A 21,432-nucleotide genomic window follows, 5' to 3' on the forward strand; every position below is an offset into this window, starting at 1 on the left:
AATTATGTTATAAGCATGTATGAATATGTTATGATGAATCTCATTATTACATTAAATACAGCGTACCAATTTAAAAAGTTAATTTTTAAAAAAGTTCCCCATGTGACCATTTCAACTTTCTCCCTCCTTTCCCCCCAGTCTGACAGCTACTGGTGTTTTCTGCTTTTTACTTTGCGTTTTCTAGAAATATACAACTTCTCTTCCGTAACCTAATGTTTTTGAGGTTCATCTGTGTTGTTACACATATCAGTACTTTGTCCCTTTGAATTGTTGCATATTAATCCTTTGTGTGAGTATATACCACGTTTTGTTTATCCATTAGCTAGTTGATGACCAAATTGTTTCAGTTTGAGACAGGAATAATGATACTATTCGTAGTCTTATTATGAACATGTTTTCGTTCCTCATGAGTAAATAGCTGGAAGTGAATAACTGGGCTGCATAACTTTGTTAGAAACTTCCAAACTGTTTCAAAAACGACTGTACCATTTTATATTCCTGCCATTATTGTATGAAGGTTCTGATTTCTCCACATCTTGACCAATACTTGATGTCAGTCTTTCTACTATAACCATTCTTTTGGGTATGTACTGTTACATCATGTAGTTTTAATGTCATTTCCTTGATGATGAATGATATCCCTGAAAGTCCACATTAGTCTTATTTAAGAGAGATTACTGTAGCTTGAAACAGTTCTTGAGATTCTTATTCAGAATTCTTCAGACAAGTTACCAACCTTATAAAGGAAATTCATTTTTATCATTTATTGATGGATGTCTTGCTTTAATTCTTATTTCTTTTTTTCTTATTTCTTTGAATATTTAGGTCCATAATGAGGATATGTTTACTTTTTACATGTCCTTTAGACATTTAAAGATAGAAGTTAGGTTGTTATCAGTATCTGAAGTTCAAAAGACTGAGAATGAATTTTAAGTTTGATCAGTTGTCAAATCATAGTTAAAACCACAAGAGTGGACATGATTACCTAATGAGTTGAGTAGAAATCTGACAATTTGTAAAAGAAAAATTGAGTAAATCCAAAAAACATTTGAGGGATATCCTGAGCCATAAATCTAGGAGGTCCGCAGTGAATTATGTTAAGAATACTGTTGATTGATCATTTATTTGGGGTTACGTGCCTACATAGGTTGACTTTTACATTCTTCATTATTGTTTTAAAGATTACATATGTGTTTTACAGAAAATTAAATCTTCACAAGGTCAGTGATACCCTGTACTGTTTTTTAATTTGAATCATTTTCTGATTGTTAATGTTTAGAATGTGAAGGGGAAAGAATTAAAAGCAAAGCTATTAAATAGAATAGAATCAAAAATTTACCTGAATCTCTAAGAAATATGATTTTTAATCTTAAATATGCTAGTCATTTTTTACTAATGTAACACCCAGTTTGGTATATTCTGATTCTCTTTCATACATTGCAAATATTATTGATTTCCTAACAGTCACACCAAATATGTGTTTTTCTTTCATCCCTAGGCAAATACTGTGGTCTGGGGTTGCAGATGAACCATTCAATTGAATCAAAAAGCAATGAAATTACAGTGCTGTTCATGAGTGGAATTCATGTTTCTGGACGAGGATTTTTGGCTTCATATTCAGTTATCTATAAAAAAGGTAATTTTCATCATAAACAATGGCTCCCACATTTTGCAGTTTCTGACAACAAAAAAGAAGTGTTTGAGTGCCTGTTATCTGAAATTGGAATAGACTAGAAAGACTGAATAATTAATAACACTTATAAAAATTTGACAAATTAGATAAGTCTCAGAATTTCAAAAAATAAGTGTATTAATTTTTTCATCAAATCCACATACTTCCTTTTCCTTAGTAGATTTATTTTTCTCATTTACAAGATTAGAACAAAAACTCTTATAACTGTTTTTAAATCTGTGAATTATTGAGATGTACCATTTTCAATTTAAATACCCACAGTTGACAACTTCATATTTCTCTGTTAAGGATCCTATTACTGTTCAAATGCCCTTGGAAGTGCTGAGTTATTTCTGAATTGTTAATATTTAGGATGTGAAGGGGAAAGAATTAAAAGCAAAGCTATTAAATAGGATAGAATCAAAAATTTTCCTGAATCTCTAAGGTAAAATGGAAGACATACATGAAATCTCTGATGTGTTTTGGCGATTGTGGCTTATATTTATTCCCCCTTGTTATTAAGCATACCATGATGAGAAAATTTAAGAAGTATTCCTAGTACAAGGATATATCAAAACAGTCATTTAAATCAGAAAATGGATAATCGTTTTTACATTTGACACTAATTTAATTTGACATTAAGTTAACCATTTAAAACAAAAATTAGCTTCATATTATGTATACATGAGAAAATTTTCAAGTGCCTTCTAGGTGTGGGTATGTTGACTACTGGAAATGACTGAGGATAGAGCAGGCTATTCTCTTTAGCTGTGGTAGGTTTGAGATACACACTCTATGTCTCATTAAAAGTTTCATTTAGAACATGATAGAGGCTGTTCTGTGTGAAGAAGACTCTGCTTTCTCATAAACAGTGGGACAAGTTGTGAAATCTAATATCTTTCAGAGAAAATAAGAAAACTCACTTGGATAGAATATAGAAAGAAAAGAACTGGAAACATTATGCTAAATGAATGATTAATGTTTTGACAGAGACAGGAAAACTAAGGTATTGTGATGTTATGGAAGGATAACAGGTAACCCTTGAATTAAAACCTGCCTGTGCCTCTTGCTGGCCTGGTGATTTGACAAGTTATTTCACCACCATGTCTCATATCTGAGTTAGTTAGTTGTGAGGACTAAATCTAATCGTGCATATGTAGTGTCTGCAGGTATACAGCATGATAGGCACACACAGTGGTAATTTCCTGCTTGCACCACTGTAAACACACATAATGTATTCTATTCTCCCCCACCCCATCATCTAAAGGGTAATATAGAGAACAGAGTTACATGATGATAGATTACCTTTTTTCAGTTTTACTCCTTGAGAGTGTTGGGTTAATAGGTGAGAGGATAAAAAATATGAATGATTTGCTTCTTAATTTTCTTGGTCTTAATAATTGGTTAAATATTTTTGATTCATATTTTCCCCATCTCTCCTTATTTATCAAGTTGAATATTTCTAGAAAATAAATAGCATCTCTTTAATTTTTTTATAAAGCTATTACATTAGACATTTATATTGTGGAGTTTTTTGACCCACAGGAACCTGAATGGCCTGCATTAAGTTACTTAAAACTTGACAGTGATCTCCAATAACAGGATCAATATTTTAGGCTTTTAATCAGGAACTTCTTGATAGTAATACTTTCCAAAGTGATAATCATCTTGGGAAATCCTCATTTCACAATTGTCTCCTGAAGTCTTAATTTTTTGTTTATCCTGTCCCATTCATCAAACATTTGTTTCATTTGAACTTAAATTGGCTAAACTATTTTTCTAGAGAACACTAGTTGAATTCTTATTACTTCTTGGGTGGCCTTTCAGTCACAATTTCTTGTAATGACTCATGTATTTTGAAGGCTGTTTGGCTTTGTTTGAGCACCTCGATTTTTTTTCATTCAGGAAGCATAGCTACCACAATAAATTCCATGAATATTTTCAAGTAACATCAGTACATGTCCCTAGCTTTCTACTTGAAGATTTAGAGTTTTTGAGACTAAGAGTGTAAACAATCTTGCTTCACAGCTACTTATTTGTTGTACACTCCAACAGACTCATTAATGCTATATGGTATGTGTTGTTGATAGAGTCACAATTTTATCCAAATAGACTAACGTTCATTATTTTGCACAAGACCCCTTTCAAAATTATATTCCCTTATTTCCTGTCTATGCTTGGTACTAGGGAAACAGTAGTATTTAAGACATATACAGTCATGCCTTCATGGGGCTTTTAACTTATTGTTTAGTTGCAGTTACAAAAAGTATAAATGGTAAAAGTCCAAAGGGGTTTAGAGGGTGGAAGATTGATAAAGAGCTGAGCTTTTCTGAGAAAGCTACTTTAGCTCAAAACTGAAGAATTTATTGGAAATTCCAGGCAGACAAGGAAGAACATTCTCAGGAAGAGAACAGTAGATGCAAAGACCTGATGGTTGGAAGCAGCTTTGGAGGAATTGGGGGGAAGAGCCCTTGTGGTGGGATTGGAGTGAGTGAAGGATGCATAGATCTTGTTTGCAGTGCCATATAGAAAATATAAGGATTAGAGCTTTTTCCTAAGAGTGCATGGAAATTCGTGAAGCGGAGTAGTGATGTGACTGAGCTTATGTTTTTGTTTTTATAATCTCCCTTTCTCTGTGAAGAGTAGATCAAAGAGAAGAATAATGTAGGAAGATCGATTAAATGGGTAGTAGAAGAGACCAGATAAGAGATGATTGAATTAAGGGGTCATCTTATGAGCACAGCACTAAAATTATGTCAGTTTTTAAAGATATTGTCACCGGGCATATCTTCTACAGGGAAAAATATTCCCATTTGAATTAGGATTCATCTTACTGCAATTTAAATTGTAGTAAGAGACTTTGGACATAAGGAAACCCTCTTGAATGAAACTCAGAACTACCCTGGTGCCTAGTCATGTCTTGAACACTATCCTTAGTGTCCTCTTCTAATTATATTTTATAGACTCTTTTTTTTTTACTGCTTTTTAAATACTATGTCTAGTTTCATAAAACTTTCCTTTTTCCCTGTTATTTTTAATTACCTTTGAGTAGTAGTTTGTAGCCTTTATTTACCAATTTTGCAAAGAAAGAGAATTCTACCTACCAGTGAAAGAAAAAGTTCCTATTTCCCATTGGGTAGCAAGGAAACATTCATAGAAATATGAATCAACACTTCCAATAATTATGAGGATTAGTATTTCTAATCCCAAATTGGTATAATCCTATCAAATTTCAACTAGACTTTCTGAAAAATTGAAGATTTGTGTGGACCTTGGAGGGATCCTGGATATTGATATTAACAACCACTGTTAAGATGTTCTAAGGAGAGAAAGTAAGTTGTTAACTGGTCTTAACCATAGGAGGCAGTCAACCATTCAGAGGCCTGAACTTGGTAGCTCAGAACTTTTTATCTAGTTTAATAATAACTACTACTACTTTTTCATTCTAAAAAATAAATTTTAAAATAGCATTTACCACTGGACTCAAAATTATAGATGTAGGATCTGAATTTCTGTTTTTGAATCTCTCTTCAACAATGGCCAGTTTCTAGGAGCTCAGTGTTTCCAGGAGGATTCTGGGCAGTGTTTTTTTAAAGTTATTTTATAGAACAGTGAATTTAGGAGACATACCTGCAATTGCACTGAAAGGCTCATCTTCAAGGCAGCATTTATTTGAATGTGCTATAGTGGGTGCACTTGTGTTAGTTTGCATACACAATTGTAAAGTGGTTATTCTGGTATTCTTTGTAGAATATGGAACCATTACTTAAATAATGTTAAACCTCATTATTTTAGGATTTACTTATCTAGAAATTTGTAATGGTCAGTCTAAAATGTACATATTTTTTATTTTTGAGGAAAATAGCAAATTGTTTAAATTTTTCTGTGAAACAGAATGACCCACTGTAGATATTAACATTCTTCCTGATTGAAACTCATAAACACTTGTCCATTCATTGCCTTCTGCCCCGTAGTGTCTGATAACAGTATGCCTAAGACTTGTCAACAGTCGAGCCTGAAAAATACTCCTATTTGACAGGGTTATTGTTGCTATATGATAGATTATTTTTAGAATTAATGGCAGTGATATAAAAATCTTAATTGCTGCATTCTTTAACTTTTTTGCAAATATTTTTCATTTCTTCCATCTTACATCAGATTCCGTAAACTTATTAATGAAATGGGGCATAATAAAGAACTCCTTTCTAATAGTGTTCAGATTTCTGTAACTGGTTGCTTTTTCACCCCCTGCATGGAATATTTTTGGTTTTGAAAACAGAGTATGAATTCCTTAGATTGTTTCCTTAATTTATACAATAATTTTATACAATCTCTTCTGTTTGGAGTGTTACATACACTTAGCCAGTTCCTATTTGTGATTTTTATTGTAGGTGGCAAACATTTTAAAACTCTGAAACTATTAAACTAATTTTAGTAAGATCTTATTAATTAAGTTTCAGTTTACTTTCATATCTATATCATTATTTACAGGAAAATGAAGACTGAATGTGCATAATGTTTGTGTTAATAACATGCCCCTAAATAACCATTTTAGTGTTAATTTATAAAATGATGATGTTGATGAGCAAAGTGTTGCCAATTTTGCAAAAAAAAAAAAAAAAGATAATTTAAAATAATTAATCTGTTAAGGTGGTATTAACCAAAAGAGTCAATTCACTCAATTTAACTCATGGAATGAATTTTATGTCAAGGAGGCATGTAAATATCCTGAAGGACACTTTAATGATTTCAGTCTTTTCTGTGTCATGTCTTTTTTGTTTGTTTGTTTTTTGAGTACATTAGGAATTCTATAAAGGAACCACGCATGTGTTTGTGGTATCTTGTGGCTGTCCTTCACTATTGGTAAATACTGATGTCCTAGTTACTGTGTAGGTCACAAAAGAATTGTGCTAGCTTACAATATGTCTGTTAATTTTTTAACACAGATGTTACCAATCAACCAAGAATTCTTTGGCTCAGTTAGGATAGAAATCAGGAAAAGGTTAGCTGCAGCTCCTTTGCTATGACCACCTCTCTGCGCTTAGTGTTGCGAACTCTTAGTGTTACCAGCTTAACCTTGGACTTCTTTACTAAATTCAAAATAATAATGTTGAGGCAAGCAGCAATTTCATCACAATGAGGCTTTATTGGGCTGTGCTTAAGTACAAAGGAGGCAGTGCCTGAGACAGGGTTCTGGGACTGGCTCCCCTAGGATATTAGGAATGAAGCTTATATAGGCAAAAGAGGTGGGCTCACACAGGCACACTCAACTGTTACACAAGTGAGCAGAATTTCTGTAGCGTCTTGCCAGCTTTTTGCTCTCAGTACCAGGGTTTGCATTTATTATGTCCTTCTCCACTCCACTGTTATGAGATGGTGAAGGTGCTTACGACAGCTGCCCCAGGAGGCTGCAGGATAATACCCTGGCAAGCCTGGAGGGCCATCACATGCCCGGGCTGGCAGTGGTGGCAGCAGCAGAAGGAGCAGCATTGCTGCTGCAGTTTGTCCCTGTAGCAGTAATAACAGAAGCAGTGTTGGCTGTAGAAGTGGTAGCAATGGTAGTTGCCAAGGTAGTGGCAGAAGTGGCAGGAAATGCTATCACCGGCTGACCCCTCTCAAACCATCCCAGCTACAGCTGTAGCCAGTGCCTGGCACCACAGGCATGGCAACCCTGATTCCCATCCCAGCCTCACTTCCACCCCATCATGCAGGCTCAAAACTGCTGCCTTGTCAAATCCCAGGACAGTGAGGGCCATCCACAAAAATAGCCCTTGTTCAAAATACCATAGACATACAGGGGATTGGGCCCCTCCTGTTCTGTCTCAATAGGAATTTAAGGATAAAAAGGGTTTGTTTTGACCCAATTAACCATATGTGGCTTATAGCCTATCTGACAGCATGATTTATTGCTTACACAACTGAGCCATACCTACATCATCCAGGAGAAAGCTTTAAATCTTTTCATCTGTGAAATTTTTTTCTTGTTCCTACTGTAGATTCTGCTTCCATAGATGGCATTATAATTTTTCTGAGAGGAATTTAAGATTTTATCTCCATTCTAAGTATGTAAAAGGGGAGGAGAGACAGAATACCTAGTATAGGATCAGGCATTTTGTAAATGCTAGTTGATTCTGAATAGATTATGTTCGGTGTATGTAAATTTTCATAACAAAATTGCAGTTGGTGCAAATCATTGCTAGATTTCTACCATGAAAACAAGGAATTAGCCCTAAGATCACACAGTAATATTAATATTGTCAGGAGAATTTAGCAGCCAGACGAGCCTTATCCCACATCCTTCAGTACTTGAACAAAGGAGACATCACACAGCAAGCATACTGACAGGGTGTGAAAATTTTGTAATTAGTTATTTAAATAATTTAGAGCAAATATAGGAGTAGAATTTGTACACATATATTGTCTTGCTTTATGCTGTTTTCCCACTTCTGTTAAATACAGTAACTTCGGAGTCATACTTCAAGTTTTTTGAGTTAGAATAAATCAAATCACTTAGATTTCCCTTCCTTTATAAGTCAATGTTATCAATTGGGCAAAAATAATATGCTGCAGCTAATATAGATGATGTTGAATAGTTGTAAGTATTGGGTACTAATACTTCTGAAAGTCTTTTCAATTTGTTCAAGAATATAAAACAATATTGATTGGGAGAAAACATAAATAAACATATTTCTCAGTTCTGCAATCTCAAAAATACCAAATACTGTCAATCAGAAATATTTCTTGAGAGTAACCAATATGCTAACATTTTTGATTGATTTGTTAACATATGAAATATTTATCATTTTTATAGTATTATGTATGGGTCAATCTAAGATTTCATGTTTAAATAAATATTTCACGAAGGAATTATAAAGTTCTCCAAACTTTGCAGTTATTGTGAGAAATTTTTTAAATTGTAATTAAGTTTAAAAAAGTCTGTGTATATCAATTTTGACAGTAATATTGCTAAATGTGGAATTATCTTAGAAAATCTGATATTAGTATCTTCATTAAAAAATCCTGCCAGGCACAGTGGCATGCGCCTTAGTCCCAGCTACTTGGGAGGCTGAGGTGGGAGGATCACTTGAGTTCAGGAGTTCTGGGCTGTAGTGCACTATGCCGATCAGGTGTCCGCACTAAGTTCAGCATCAATATGGTGACCTCCCGGGAGTCGGGGGCCACCAGGTTGCCTAAGGATGGGTGAACTGGCCCAGGTCAGAAATGGAGCAGGTCAAAAAAATCCTGAAGCCTTTTAACCCTTTGTTAATTATTTGTTTGCTGTTGTCCTTACATTTTTTTTATGCTCTTCCTCACAGTCACACTACCCTGCCTTCACAGGCATCTGAGACTAGTCTCCTCTTATGTGGTTAAAAAGGCAGATAATGGGGAAGTTCAGAAGTTCTTTTTCTAGGCCTTCTGGTTACTCTCCCTTTGGGTGAGACTACTATTAAGACTGGAATGGACTCTGCAGGTGCTAATTCTCTTTAGATTGCACAGGGAGAGAGTGAGTGCCCATCTGCTTTAGCCAAACCCCTGAGACCTTCTACTTACTATTGCTGCCTCTCTCTTGTCCAGAGGACCCTAGTGAAGTGTACCGTGTTTGGTTTGTGTAGTAACAGACGTACCTCAGTCTTTTGTATGTATTAAGTATTTGATTAAAATGACCCTCCCAAAAAACATTCTACATAGAGGCTCATAGTTAAAACTATAGTAAATTATAGTCTACCCTGCATTTTGAATATATATATATCACTGACTTTTTGGTATTATAGGACATACTAAAGTGAATTTGGCATAATTTGGTGCTTTGTAAGTATTTAGTATTTAATGTGTAAGGTCATCTTATAAATTGCTCAGTTCAGAAAGCTTACCATTTTTCTTTGACTTTTCTCTTTCAAATTCATAGCCATCTGCCACTCTAGGTGAACATATCTGTGTATATCAGAATCTGACTTCACCTAGACCGTTCCACTACTGCCTCTCTAGTTCAAGCTACTGTCAACTCTCACCTCAGTTCCTTAGTGACCTTTGTTTTTGCTCTTCCCCCTTCAGTCTACTCTGAATTCACTGTTTAGAGTGATCTTATTAAAATGTCCCATTTCCTTCTGTAAAATATCTTCGCCACCAAGACCTTATAGGATTTGGCTTCCTATTACTTGTCTGACTTCGCCTCTTACTTGTCTTCTCCATTTTCACTCTGGTCGTAAACATGCTGGGCATGCTCCTCCTGGGCTTTTGTGATATCCATTGTCTATTTTCACTTCCACATGTCTCATACCTCACCTATTTTCTAGTTTTATTCAGATGTCACCCTTACAAATGAGGCCTGACTTAAAATTGTTCTTAAAATTGTAAATCCTTAACTTTTCCTTACTTCCTTACTCTCCTTATTTTTCTTAAATACTTATCTCCTTCTACCACACTAGGTATTTTTCTTTATAATACTGTGTATTTTCTCCACTATTCCCCCTCTGGAGTACACTTCCTATACTCAGGGATATTTGTTTATCTCTAATGCCTAGGAAAACACCTGGTCATAATACATGGCTTAATAAATATTAAGTGTTAACTGAAACATAACATATACTTATTAAATATTTACTGAGATTAAATATTTACTGAACGAATTAATGAATGATTGAATGAATGCCAATTCTGAACCTTTTACTAGGCTTTATTTTATTCATCCATGCAGAAGTGCTACATGTTAAAGGAATTGATCATTACTTCTGTATCCTCTTTCTAGTTTTAAATACTTTATAATAATTTTATTGAGTTACGATTCACACCCATGCAATTCTCACAAAGTATGCCATTCACCAGCTTTCAGTATATTCAGTTTTACAGTCATTACCACAGTCAATTTTAGAATATTTTCAAAAGAAGCACTATAATTAATAGCAGTCATCTTCCATTTCTTACACCAAGCCTTTTCCAATCCAAGGTAATAATAACCTACCTTTTTTCTCTATAAATAATGGTAGTTATGGATTTTCATATTGAATCAGAGCATGTGATCTTTTGTGACTGGCTTTTTTGCATGTTTTCAGAGTTCATTTATATTGTGGCACTTATCAATATTTTGTTCTATCTTTATAGTGTCCTTTGAAGAACAAGTTTTTTATTTTGATGAACTTCAGTTTATCTATTTTAATTTTGGTGCTTGTGCTTTTCCTCTTATCTAAGAAACCATTTCTTAATCCAAGGTCAAGATATACTCCTGTACTTTCTTTTTCATCACAAATTTTAGTAATTTGAGTTTTCTTTCTCTTTGATGGCTTGGCTAAGCGTTCATCAATTTTATTTATTTTTTCAAAGAACCAACTTTTTGTTTTGTCAATTTCAGTTTCATTGATTTCATCTCTGATTTTAATTATTTCCTGTCTTCTACTTTTGGTGTTGATTTGTTCTTCTTTTTCTGGGGCTTTGAGATGTAATGTTAGGTTATTTATTTGTTAACTTTCTATTCTTTTAATGAATGAGCTCAGTACAGTGAACTTTCCTCTTAGCACTGCCAGAGATTTTGATATGTTGTATCAGTGTTCTCATTTACCTCTAAGTATTTTTAAAATTTCATTCCTGATTTCTACTCATGTATTTTCTTATAAAAGTCTTTTTTTTAGTTCCTACATTTAGATACTCTTTGAGTAATTCTTATACATGGGGTGAGATAGGTAACCAGTTTTTTTCTTGATATCAAGTTGTTCCAGCATCATTTGTTGAAAACACTATCCCTCTGATCCCCCACTGTATTGTCTGAGCATTTGTTGCTTTTTTTCTGTTTGTTTGTTTAATCACTGTAATGAAAATACCTGAAAGAAGTAACTTAAAGGAGGAAAAGTTTATTTGGTCTTGATGGTTTCAGAGGCCTCAGCCCATAGACATCCAACTCCCTTGTTCTAGGTCCAAAATGAGGCAGCACATCACAGGGGAAGGGCCCAGCAGAGGAAAACTGCTCAGTTTATGGCTGCATCAGGAAGCAGGGGAGGGTGGTGGGAACAGGGAAGATGCAGCCTTCTGGGTACATCCCCAGTGATTCACCTCCTCCAGCCATGCCCCATCTGCCTGCAGTTAGTATCTAATTAGTCTCTTCAAAGTAGGATGGACTGATTAGGTTAGAGCTTTCTTAATCCAGTCATTTCACCTCTGAATATCCTTGCATTAACAGAAACTTTTGGGGGACACTTCATATCCAAACCATAACAGTAGCCATGTCAAAATTCAGTTGTAAATTTTAGGATTTTTTTTTTAGACTCTGGATGTTTTTGTTCTCTTTATTTATACATTTCAATCAGAAACATTAGATTGTTTCTTTAGGCTATATTCATCTTTGCCAGACTGTGTTCTTATTAGTGGGAACCCTTGTAGTAACAACACTTTTGTGAAAGGCTGTTTACTTAGGAAAAGCTTTCAAGAAAGACACATAATTTAATTCCCTGCTTAACTTAATGTTTTACTTGCTTTTGTGAAGTTGTCAATGTCAGTTTGTATTCATGGCTTGCTTTCCCTTTCTTCAGTCTTCTTGTCCCTTCTTGAACTATTTAAATTCTTATTTTCCTCCAAAGGAGCTCTTTTGAGCCCTAATGGAATTTTAGAGCCAGGGCAATTACTTGCACAATTGCATGGCATAATGTGGAGGGTAAGCACTGCACGAACTTACAACCAAAGCCCTGTTCTGATCAAATATATCCATTGTCAACCAGCTTTCTGGCATGTGCTGTAGAGGTAACCAGGCCAGCTGGCAGTCATCTTGTGGCTTGAATGCCATGTTGGACCACACAGGTACCTTTTCATCACAGGCAATTAATCTTAGAAGCTGAATTTCTAACTTAGAAGTTGGAAATTCTTTTGGTAGAGCAGAAAATGGAAAATTGATTTTCATTGATATTGTGCAAAAACTGACAGGAATAACTAGTGTATATAATTCATTTGGTTTGTCTGCTTTTCCCAGTCAGTCAAGTAGGTAGTAGTGAACCTCTGTGGAGGTTTGTGTACTCTTAAACCCCTAAAACACAGATGTAAGTTAATCATTCAAATACCTATGGTGTGTGCACATTGATCCATACAATCGCTCTCATAATGCCACTTTCCAATTAGCAATATACACTTTTTATGCTCTCTTTCAAGATGTATTTCCGTTGGATAATAAATATAAAATTTCTTTAGAATTGTAAAATAGAGTGATCGGTTATCCTGGGCTTGCTCTGGAGGACATTAATATATCAGATTTATGTACTGGCTGTGTATTAGTATGCTAGCCCACTTTCCATCAGTGTAATAACCCTCTTGACACAGTTCTTTAACCAAACACTTACATGTGAAAGATCTTACTTTTGTGATTGTTGTCTTTGGGTCTTCTTCCTGATTTGCTTCCCTGCAGGTTAGTAAATGGTTGGATTTTGCCAAACATGCCAATTATCAGAAAATTCATTCTTCCTTTGATTCAGTAATCTTCACTGAAAGCCTCTATCATGTACCCCAAGCTATAATTGCTGCTGGTGGTGCAAAGATGAAGACAGCCTCAGTCTTTGTCCAGGGATTAGATATTACAAAGTGATATATTTTGTAATTTTGTAATTCAATCAACAGAGCAATCTTACATACAGCATATGGTGTACTGAGAATGTGTAATGGTCAACTGCTCATTAAACAAACAAAACAGTGCTAATGGGGTTTGGCTTGCAAAGGAATTGACAGTTGAATAAGATCTTAGAGGGGAATCAACTAGGTTAAGGGATAGTGGAAAAGCCTTCCAGGCTGAGACAGGAGCATATGCCAGTCTCCAAAGAAGGCTAGTGGTGAGAAGCCAACGTGGGCACAAGACAAGAGTTGAGAGAGGTGGGGCCAGACCCTTCAAGACCCCATAGGCCACATTGAGGGCTTTGTTCTCAATCCTAAGAGCAGAAGGAAGTCATTAAGTGTTCTTAATTGAAAACTACCTCTTGTATAGCCTAGGGCCTTGGTCTTAATTAGAGGCACGTTTTAGCTGTTAATCAGAAATGTTAATTTCTAGATAGAAAATGTTAAAATTTGAGTTTTTATTTTCTTTAGAGCAGTGCTTCTTCAATTTAAGTGTGCCTCAGAATTACCTGTAGCATTTGTCAAAACAGATTCTTGAGTCCCCTCTTCAGGGATTCGGAAAGTCTGGGTAGGGTTGAATATCTTCTAAGTTCTCAAAAGATATTGATGCTGCAGGTTCTGTCTGTGGACCAGATTTTGAATGCAGTTAGCTAGAACCACAGAATTACCTCACTTTTTTTTTTTTTTTTGGTCATTGTTTTCCTTATGTATAAATAGCAAAGGGTCATTTTTAGTTCTGATAATAACCAAGAATTTTTTTTGTGTGTTGTTGGAGCTATATTTTACAGAATCCACTCTATGAACATACGAATTTTACTTATCTATGTATGTTCTATATATAATGTGACTCCAGGAAGTGATGTATTAGAAAACAGTATTGAGGAGTTACAGCTCCCAGAATCAAGACATATCAAATGAGAGAAATAGTTGTAATTAACAAAAAATTATAGTTTTTAGTAATGTTGAGAATTTGAAATTTAGATCAATATAATTTGAGATTCTGTAATAGTTGGTGTTTCAACAAGAGTAATAAATCTGTATATTATTGAATTTTTTTTCCCCTAGATCTAATTACTTGTTTGGACACTGCATCCAATTTTTTGGAACCTGAGTTCAGGTATGACCATGTTAGTGACTGTGTTTATGTGCATGTGTGTGTGCATGCACACATTATTCTTTTACACTGAAGATTAATGCATAATGTGTGACACACAATCATTGTTTCAAGACTGGAAAATTAGAGATTATTAAAGCCATTTAATTGCTGTGTTTAAATTTTTGCTTTAATTGTAGCAAAGATATTCAAAACGAAATGCTTTAACAATAGAACTAGTTGCTTTCTAAAACCTGGCAAGAGTACTTATAAGAGTAGTAAGGGTATTTTTTTTTCCTCTTTTTTTCTTGAGAAAAGGAAAGGGAATTGTTTATGCTGTGTAGAGAATTTTTCAGTGTTCTTTCCCAAGTAGCATTTCACTACTATTTCTCTATTTTATTGACTTTGTTTTTTACTTAGACTAAGATTATCTTTTAATAATTTCCCATTTCTCATCTTTGCTGGTTTTCTAATGCTAGCACACAACTTCCAAGTGACTTTCTAAAATGTGTATCTGATCTTTTACCTGCTTAAAAATCTTGAGAAACGTAAGATAAGAAGTTGTCCATATTCCTTAGTCTGGTCTTCAAAGTCTTGCACAAGTAGCCTGTGGGCCATTTTTCTAATCTTATCTATGTATATTATTTATTTATACTGTTTCTCAGTTCTCAGATCTTTTGCATAGGCTCACTTTATTCCCCTGTGCTTGACAAAAATTATTCTCATCTTTCAAGACCCATGTCACTGACCTCCTCCTAACCTGCTGTCACTCCTGTGTGGAAAGAATGCCCACTTCAGCATCTGAGAGATCCTGGTCAACAGTAGTAACCCAGACATCAATTGGTAGAGAGTCTGCTGGTCTCCCTCTACTTCTAGCTCCTTCACCACCACCCCAGCTTCCTCTCATGATTTTTTACGGTCTCTTCTTAGGAGCTAGAAATAACCTTTCTAAAAAAATATGTGAATCAGATTATGTGTGTATGCTGTCAAGTCCTTTACTGACTTCCTGTTTTTACTTAGGAATGTATTCCATACCCCTTTCCATAACCCACAAATCCTCTGCAGGATGTGATCTCTGTCCATCTCTCTAACCTTCCTTTTGCTCACTGCACTATACCTGCACTAGCCATCCACCCTCGAAGACACACACCAGGCTCTCCCGCCTCAGGACATGCTTTTCCTAGTGATTGTTGTACATTGCCCACCTCTTACTTCTTCCAGTGACATCTGCCAGCTTACTCCTAAGGCTTCACTTTCTCAGAACCCTACTCCCTGAACTGTGCGGAGCCCTGTGTATGAGCACAGTCTTTGGAGTGCATCTGCCATTTACCAGCTCTGTGACATGGATACACAGTTCTTTATTTTCCTTCTTTGTAATGAGGATAATAATAGCATTTACTATATAGGATTCTTGTGTGGATTACTTGAAACACTTAGAGTGCTCCCTGGCACATAGCAAGGTTACTAAATGTTTGTATTACTTATATTCAATTAAAATTCTCTCAGTTATTTCAGAGTGCCTTTTCTTTATAGAAGAATCAAAATCTAAGTAGTTGTGCAAATATTGTTTTGATGTCTTTTTCTGTCACTAGAATATAAACTTTATGACTCCAGGGGCCATATTTGTTTGGGTGACCTCTGTAAACCCAGTTTATAGCACAGCCTATACTCAACAGACAATATAATAAGCATTCACATAAACCCGTGGAATATGATGAATACCTCTTATGGTCTGCCATTCATTATGAAGTAAAATGTGTAGAAGTAAAGGATGTAGAATGTGAGAAAAATTTTGTAAATAGGGTGAAGACATGTTGAGTGTGTGTGGTTGGAAGAAAGTCTGAAGGGCATTTGGGAGTAGTGGTTCTGTCAGTACCAGTAGTAAGGTGATACTCGTCACAATGAGCTGAAACATGTATGTGTGATATTTTTGGTGTTTATCCCCAGAAAGTACAGTGTTATGTAATCTGTTCCTTGTTTTCATTTCCCAGTAAGTACTGCCCAGCTGGTTGTCTGCTTCCTTTTGCTGAGATTTCTGGAACAATTCCTCATGGATATAGAGACGTAAGTTGGATGTTTAGACTTAAATTTGTGATAAACTTTATTTTTTAACTTTAGGATAGTTAGATATGCAACTATTATATATCTTTATTCTTTTATTTTAGGAGTATTTCTTTTTAGTGATAAATAATGTTTATTCTTTTTCTTCTGCTAAAAATGTGTTGTCCTATAGCAACAATAATGTTTTTATGAGAAAACTACCCTTATCAACTGATTGAGGAAGTATAAGCGTCTTGCTTATAAATTATCCCAAAAAATGAAAAATAAAAACTAATCTTTTCTTTTTCCCTTCCTCAAGTCCTCGCCATTGTGCATGGCTGGTGTGCATGCAGGAGTGGTATCAAATGTGTTAGGTGGCCAAATCAGTGTTGTAATTAGTAAAGGCATCCCATACTATGAAAGTTCTTTGGCTAACAACGTCACATCTGTGGTGTAAGTACATATGCTAATTATAATAAGCATGCTGGATGTGGGGGCTAGAAACTAGCTAGATCTCAACAAATCAGTCCTCATGGTTCCTGAAATAACAAATGCAGTAAGCACTCAACTATTGTGTTCTTGATATCTTAGTGTTTTCAGGACTATAGGTAGTATCATACTATTTTGACTTGTTCTACTTCAGTAAGGTAGTCATATGGAAGGGAAATTTGTTTCTTCTTTTCTAAATGTTGAAATATTCTGGAGTAAAAGTCTAGAGGTTTTTTCCCCCGATCCTTACCATAAGAATCAGAAGGCAGAACTAAGCAAACCAGGATGGAGCAAGGATAATTGAAATACTTCAAATATAAAATAAATTTTGACATAAAGCAGAGATAGTATTATTAGGAATGTTCCTTTCACCCCAAGAGAATATTGAAGAACGTAATTTCATGGTCTCTACAGTATTCTACTGTTTTACAAAGCATAGACTAGGCATCAAATACAGGAGAAGTTGAAACATTAAGTAGAAATGTAATATTAGTAGGCTGTTTTTATTAACATTGCCTCTTAGATAATCTTGGTCCTGCAGACAATAGTAAACCTAACTGAAGTCAGTTTTTCTTCCTAGACCAGATTCATAAGACAGGAGCACGACCCATTCCCAGAACAGGATAGAGGAGGAATTAGTGAACTTTCCATAAAGATCCTTCTGCTAGCTACTTTAGACTTTAATGGGCCACATGTCTCTGTTGCTTATTTTTGTTTGTTCATTTTAATTATTTACAACTTTTTAACCACATAAAAACCATTCTTAGCCCACTGACCATACAAAACAGGCCATGCATGGGCTGTCATTTGGCCAGCCATGGTGTGGAGTCAGCTACTTTTCTTTCTTTTAGGATCTTCTGCATGGTGTTGTTTCCCTTCTTTTATTTCTTTACTCTGTTCTACCTCTAGAAAGAAGTGTTTGCATATGTGAATTCTGTCTTTCATACTTCTGAAAAAAATACAGATAGATTCTGTCCTCTTGTAACAGTTTGAACATGGTATTAAGGGCAGGACTCTGTGCTGACGATCTTATTCTTCCCGGTGCCCTGGAGTCTTACTACCTGTCACATGGCAAACTCCACACTTGTCTCATCTCCCATCCTCATCAGCTCACTCATTCTGCTCATTCCCTTGAAATCCAGATGCAGTGCTACATTCTAACACTGAAACTCACTCTCAGACATGTTGGTTGTCTATGCATGGTTCATATGTACTTTCACCAGAAACACAGAAAAGTTGCCACAGAAAAGTTTGGAGTCATTTTATTTCGTGTAAAAGAAAAGTACATACTAAAGGTTACATTGACATGTTTGCATAATCTTGTGAAATTGGGAGCTAGATACTTATACAGAAAGTTGTTCATGCTGATTTCCAAAGTTATTCTTCATAGAAATGAGACTAAGAACAATACCAGGTGTCTAATTTTTAACCATGGAGTCATTTTAGGTTTTTAAATAAATGAAGAGAAAAAGTTTCACTAAGATAAATATGAGGAAATCATGTGTTATGTGTCATAAAAAATACCTTTCTCTCTTTCAGGGGACACTTATCTACAAGTCTTTTTACATTTAAGACAAGCGGTAAGACTTTCATGGACTTTATAATACTATAATGGGTATAATAACTAATACTTGGAGACAGGCATATCGGTCCATGTCTGTAATCCCAGCTATCCAGAGACTGAGGCAGGAGGATCACAAGTTTGAAGCCAACCAGGGCAACTTATGAAACCCTGTTTGAAAAACCCTGTTTGTGGAGATATAGCTCAGTGGTAGAGTAACCCCTGGTATAATCCCTAGTACTAGGAAAAAATAAATAAATGTACTAATATTTTTCAAACACTACGCCAACTGCTGTTTTTGTACTTTCTCACTTTCTTGTCATAACATGACCATCAAGATAAGTGCCTAATAACACCATAAACAAAATAAATTGCAGGCTCTGTATTACTCAGGAAATGATCTTGGAAGCAAATAAGATTCCTTAGAGAAGGTGAATTTTAAATTTCTCTGAAAAAGGAATGAATTCATTCATAAAATATTTACTAAGTACCACTTTTCATTTGCCAGGCACTGTTCTGATGCTAGTGAGAACTCTCCTGCCCTCCTGTAGCTTACATTCTTGTATTGAGAGATTGACAAAGAGTAAATAAGTGATTGTTTATGGTGTACTATTTTAATCTAATAAAAATGTAGAAAAATAAGGCAGGGAAGGAGGATAGGAAATGCAGGAGGACTTGGTTTGAAGTTTTTAGTAGAGTCAGGGCAGGCCTCAGGGAGACTGACATACGAGCAAAAACCAGAAGGAGATAAAGGAGTGAGTTGCCCACTTATCTGGTGGGTGTCCTGGGAGAAGGAAATGTTATCTCCTTACACTAACAGTTATCGCTTGTAGATGAGTATAGTCAGCCCTCTGTATCCATGGTTTCACATCTGCAGGTTGAAAATATTGGAGAAAAAAGTTGCATACTTAACTGAACTTGTACTAATTTTTTTCTTGTCATTATTCCCTAAGGAATACAGTATAACAACTATTTACATAGTACTTGTATTAGACATTATAAGTAATTTGTAGGTTTCCTGACGTTACACAAAGATATAGTTCCAAGAAGTACTTGCCTAAGCAGACAGTTTGCAGTAAACACGTTTGTAAAGATTTTTAATTTACATCTAGAAATCAAATTTACTTTCTTCTTCCTTTCAGGTTGTTATGGAACACTAGGGATGGAATCGGGTGTGATTGCTGATCCTCAAATAACAGCATCATCTGTACTGGAGTGGACTGACCACACAGGGCAAGAGAATAGTTGGAAACCTGAGAAGGCCAGGCTGAAAAAGCCTGGTCCTCCTTGGGCTGCTTTGGTCACTGATGAGTATCAGTGGTTACAAATAGATCTGAATAAGGAAAAGAAGATAACAGGTTAAGAGACATAATTTTGTACAGCAATTGATTTGAGTTTATTTGGAAATCTGATGACATCTGAGATTTTTGTAGAAAATTTAAGTATATGATGTCAGGTTTTTTTATAACTGGCATAAATATGACTGGAGGTAGTTTTATAAAAGATGGCAAAGGACAGATTCAAAGTCAAAGGTCAAATGTTTTCTCTGATATGCAGAAGATAGAGCAAAGTAAGGGAAAATCAGGGGGTCAGATCTCACAAAAACAGGGAAGAGCAGTGGGGTAAAAGAAGGAGACTGGAAGAGAGGAGGGATGGGAAGAGAGGAAATGTGAAATTAATTTGCCAAAATTATTGTGTGTACACCTATAAATATACCACAATGAATTTCACCTTTATGTTTATCTATAAAGCACCGGTTTCAAAACAAACAAACAGAAACCCAATAAATAGAAGGAAGATCAGTAGAGTAGAGGAAGGAGGGAAAGAGGAAGCACTGGGGACTGAAATGGAGCAAATTAAATTCCATGCATGAGCCAGGTTCGGTGGTGCACACCTGTAATCCCAGTGGCTCAGGAGGCTGAGGCAAGAGGATCATGAGTTCAAAGCCAGCCTTGGCCATTTAGTGAGGCACTTAGCAACTCAGTGAGACCCTGTCTCTAAATAAAATTAAAAAGGGCTGGGGATGTGGTGCAGTGTTTAAGTACCCCTTGGTTCAATCCTCAGTACCAAAAAAAAAAAAAAATTCCATACATGTATGATTATGTCAAAATGAACCCCACTATTAAGTATAGATATAATGTATTAATGGAAACATTTTTTAAAAGGTGCCAAAGGAGAGGAATTAGCATTTAATTTTTAATAGACATCTCTTATATTCAGTAAGAGAAATTTATGTTCAAGAAGAATCCATTTTAAGTGTTATAAATAACTAATATTTCATATGTGCTGAGCATAAATTTAATGATCAGAATAACTGGAATTGGTTTAGATAATTTTGTTTATAGATTTATTTTGCTTTAGTATCAAAAGTAATACCATTCATCATCTTTAATTTGTTTATTCCCAGGAGGGCATTCTTACTCAGAAGTTGAAATATTTTTTATAATGATAGGAACATATGCTGCCAGAATAGATAGTTTTTTCCTTACGAGTACCCATAATTCTGTCTCTTCAAAAGAACAAAACCAAGAAGTTAGTAACTACCACGATGAAAACTTGTATTTAGAAATGTAAATGAACCATGGACAAAAAATGTTTGCACAGCACACCTTAGGTGTTTATGCTTTAATGTTGAATAAACCTTTGGAGTCAGGCCCTTTGCACTAATGGAAGCACCTTGTTCCTCAGGCATTGTAACCACTGGATCCACCATGGTGGAACACAATTACTATGTGTCTGCCTACAGAATTCTGTACAGTGATGATGGGCAGAAATGGACTGTGTACAGAGAACCCGGTATGGAACAGGATAAGGTAAAATTATTACCAAGGTATTTTTAAAAGACATTTAAAAAATGAACCTTTGACAAGTCACAGAAGCTCTCCTGTATACAGTAGATGTAAAAGTTAAATGTCATTTTGTCTTATATTGCCCTCTTCTGGTTATTTTAGGTAGTATGAGTTATTGACTTTATCCTTTTGACTATTCTGTTTTTCT

At 35.3% G+C, this 21,432-nt stretch overlaps 1 protein-coding gene across 3 annotated transcripts in view; it reads left to right on the forward strand.

Annotated features, from left to right (window-relative positions):
- Window positions 1-21,432, forward strand: part of Dcbld2 (discoidin, CUB and LCCL domain containing 2) — a 106,660-nt gene that overhangs the window by 61,650 nt on the left and 23,578 nt on the right. For 2 of the 3 annotated variants that reach the window (XM_047563369.1, XM_047563370.1), the window contains exons 3-9: window positions 1,499-1,636; window positions 14,318-14,369; window positions 16,337-16,409; window positions 16,705-16,838; window positions 18,414-18,454; window positions 19,578-19,793; window positions 21,124-21,248. In XM_047563369.1, the coding sequence (XP_047419325.1) occupies window positions 1,499-1,636; window positions 14,318-14,369; window positions 16,337-16,409; window positions 16,705-16,838; window positions 18,414-18,454; window positions 19,578-19,793; window positions 21,124-21,248 (779 nt within the window). The remainder of the gene's footprint in view (window positions 1-1,498; window positions 1,637-14,317; window positions 14,370-16,336; window positions 16,410-16,704; window positions 16,839-18,413; window positions 18,455-19,577; window positions 19,794-21,123; window positions 21,249-21,432) is intronic. The other variant, XM_047563371.1, reaches the window with a different exon arrangement.

Source organism: Sciurus carolinensis, chromosome 9 (genome assembly GCF_902686445.1).
Source record: "Sciurus carolinensis chromosome 9, mSciCar1.2, whole genome shotgun sequence".
Taxonomy (NCBI): domain Eukaryota; kingdom Metazoa; phylum Chordata; class Mammalia; order Rodentia; family Sciuridae; genus Sciurus; species Sciurus carolinensis.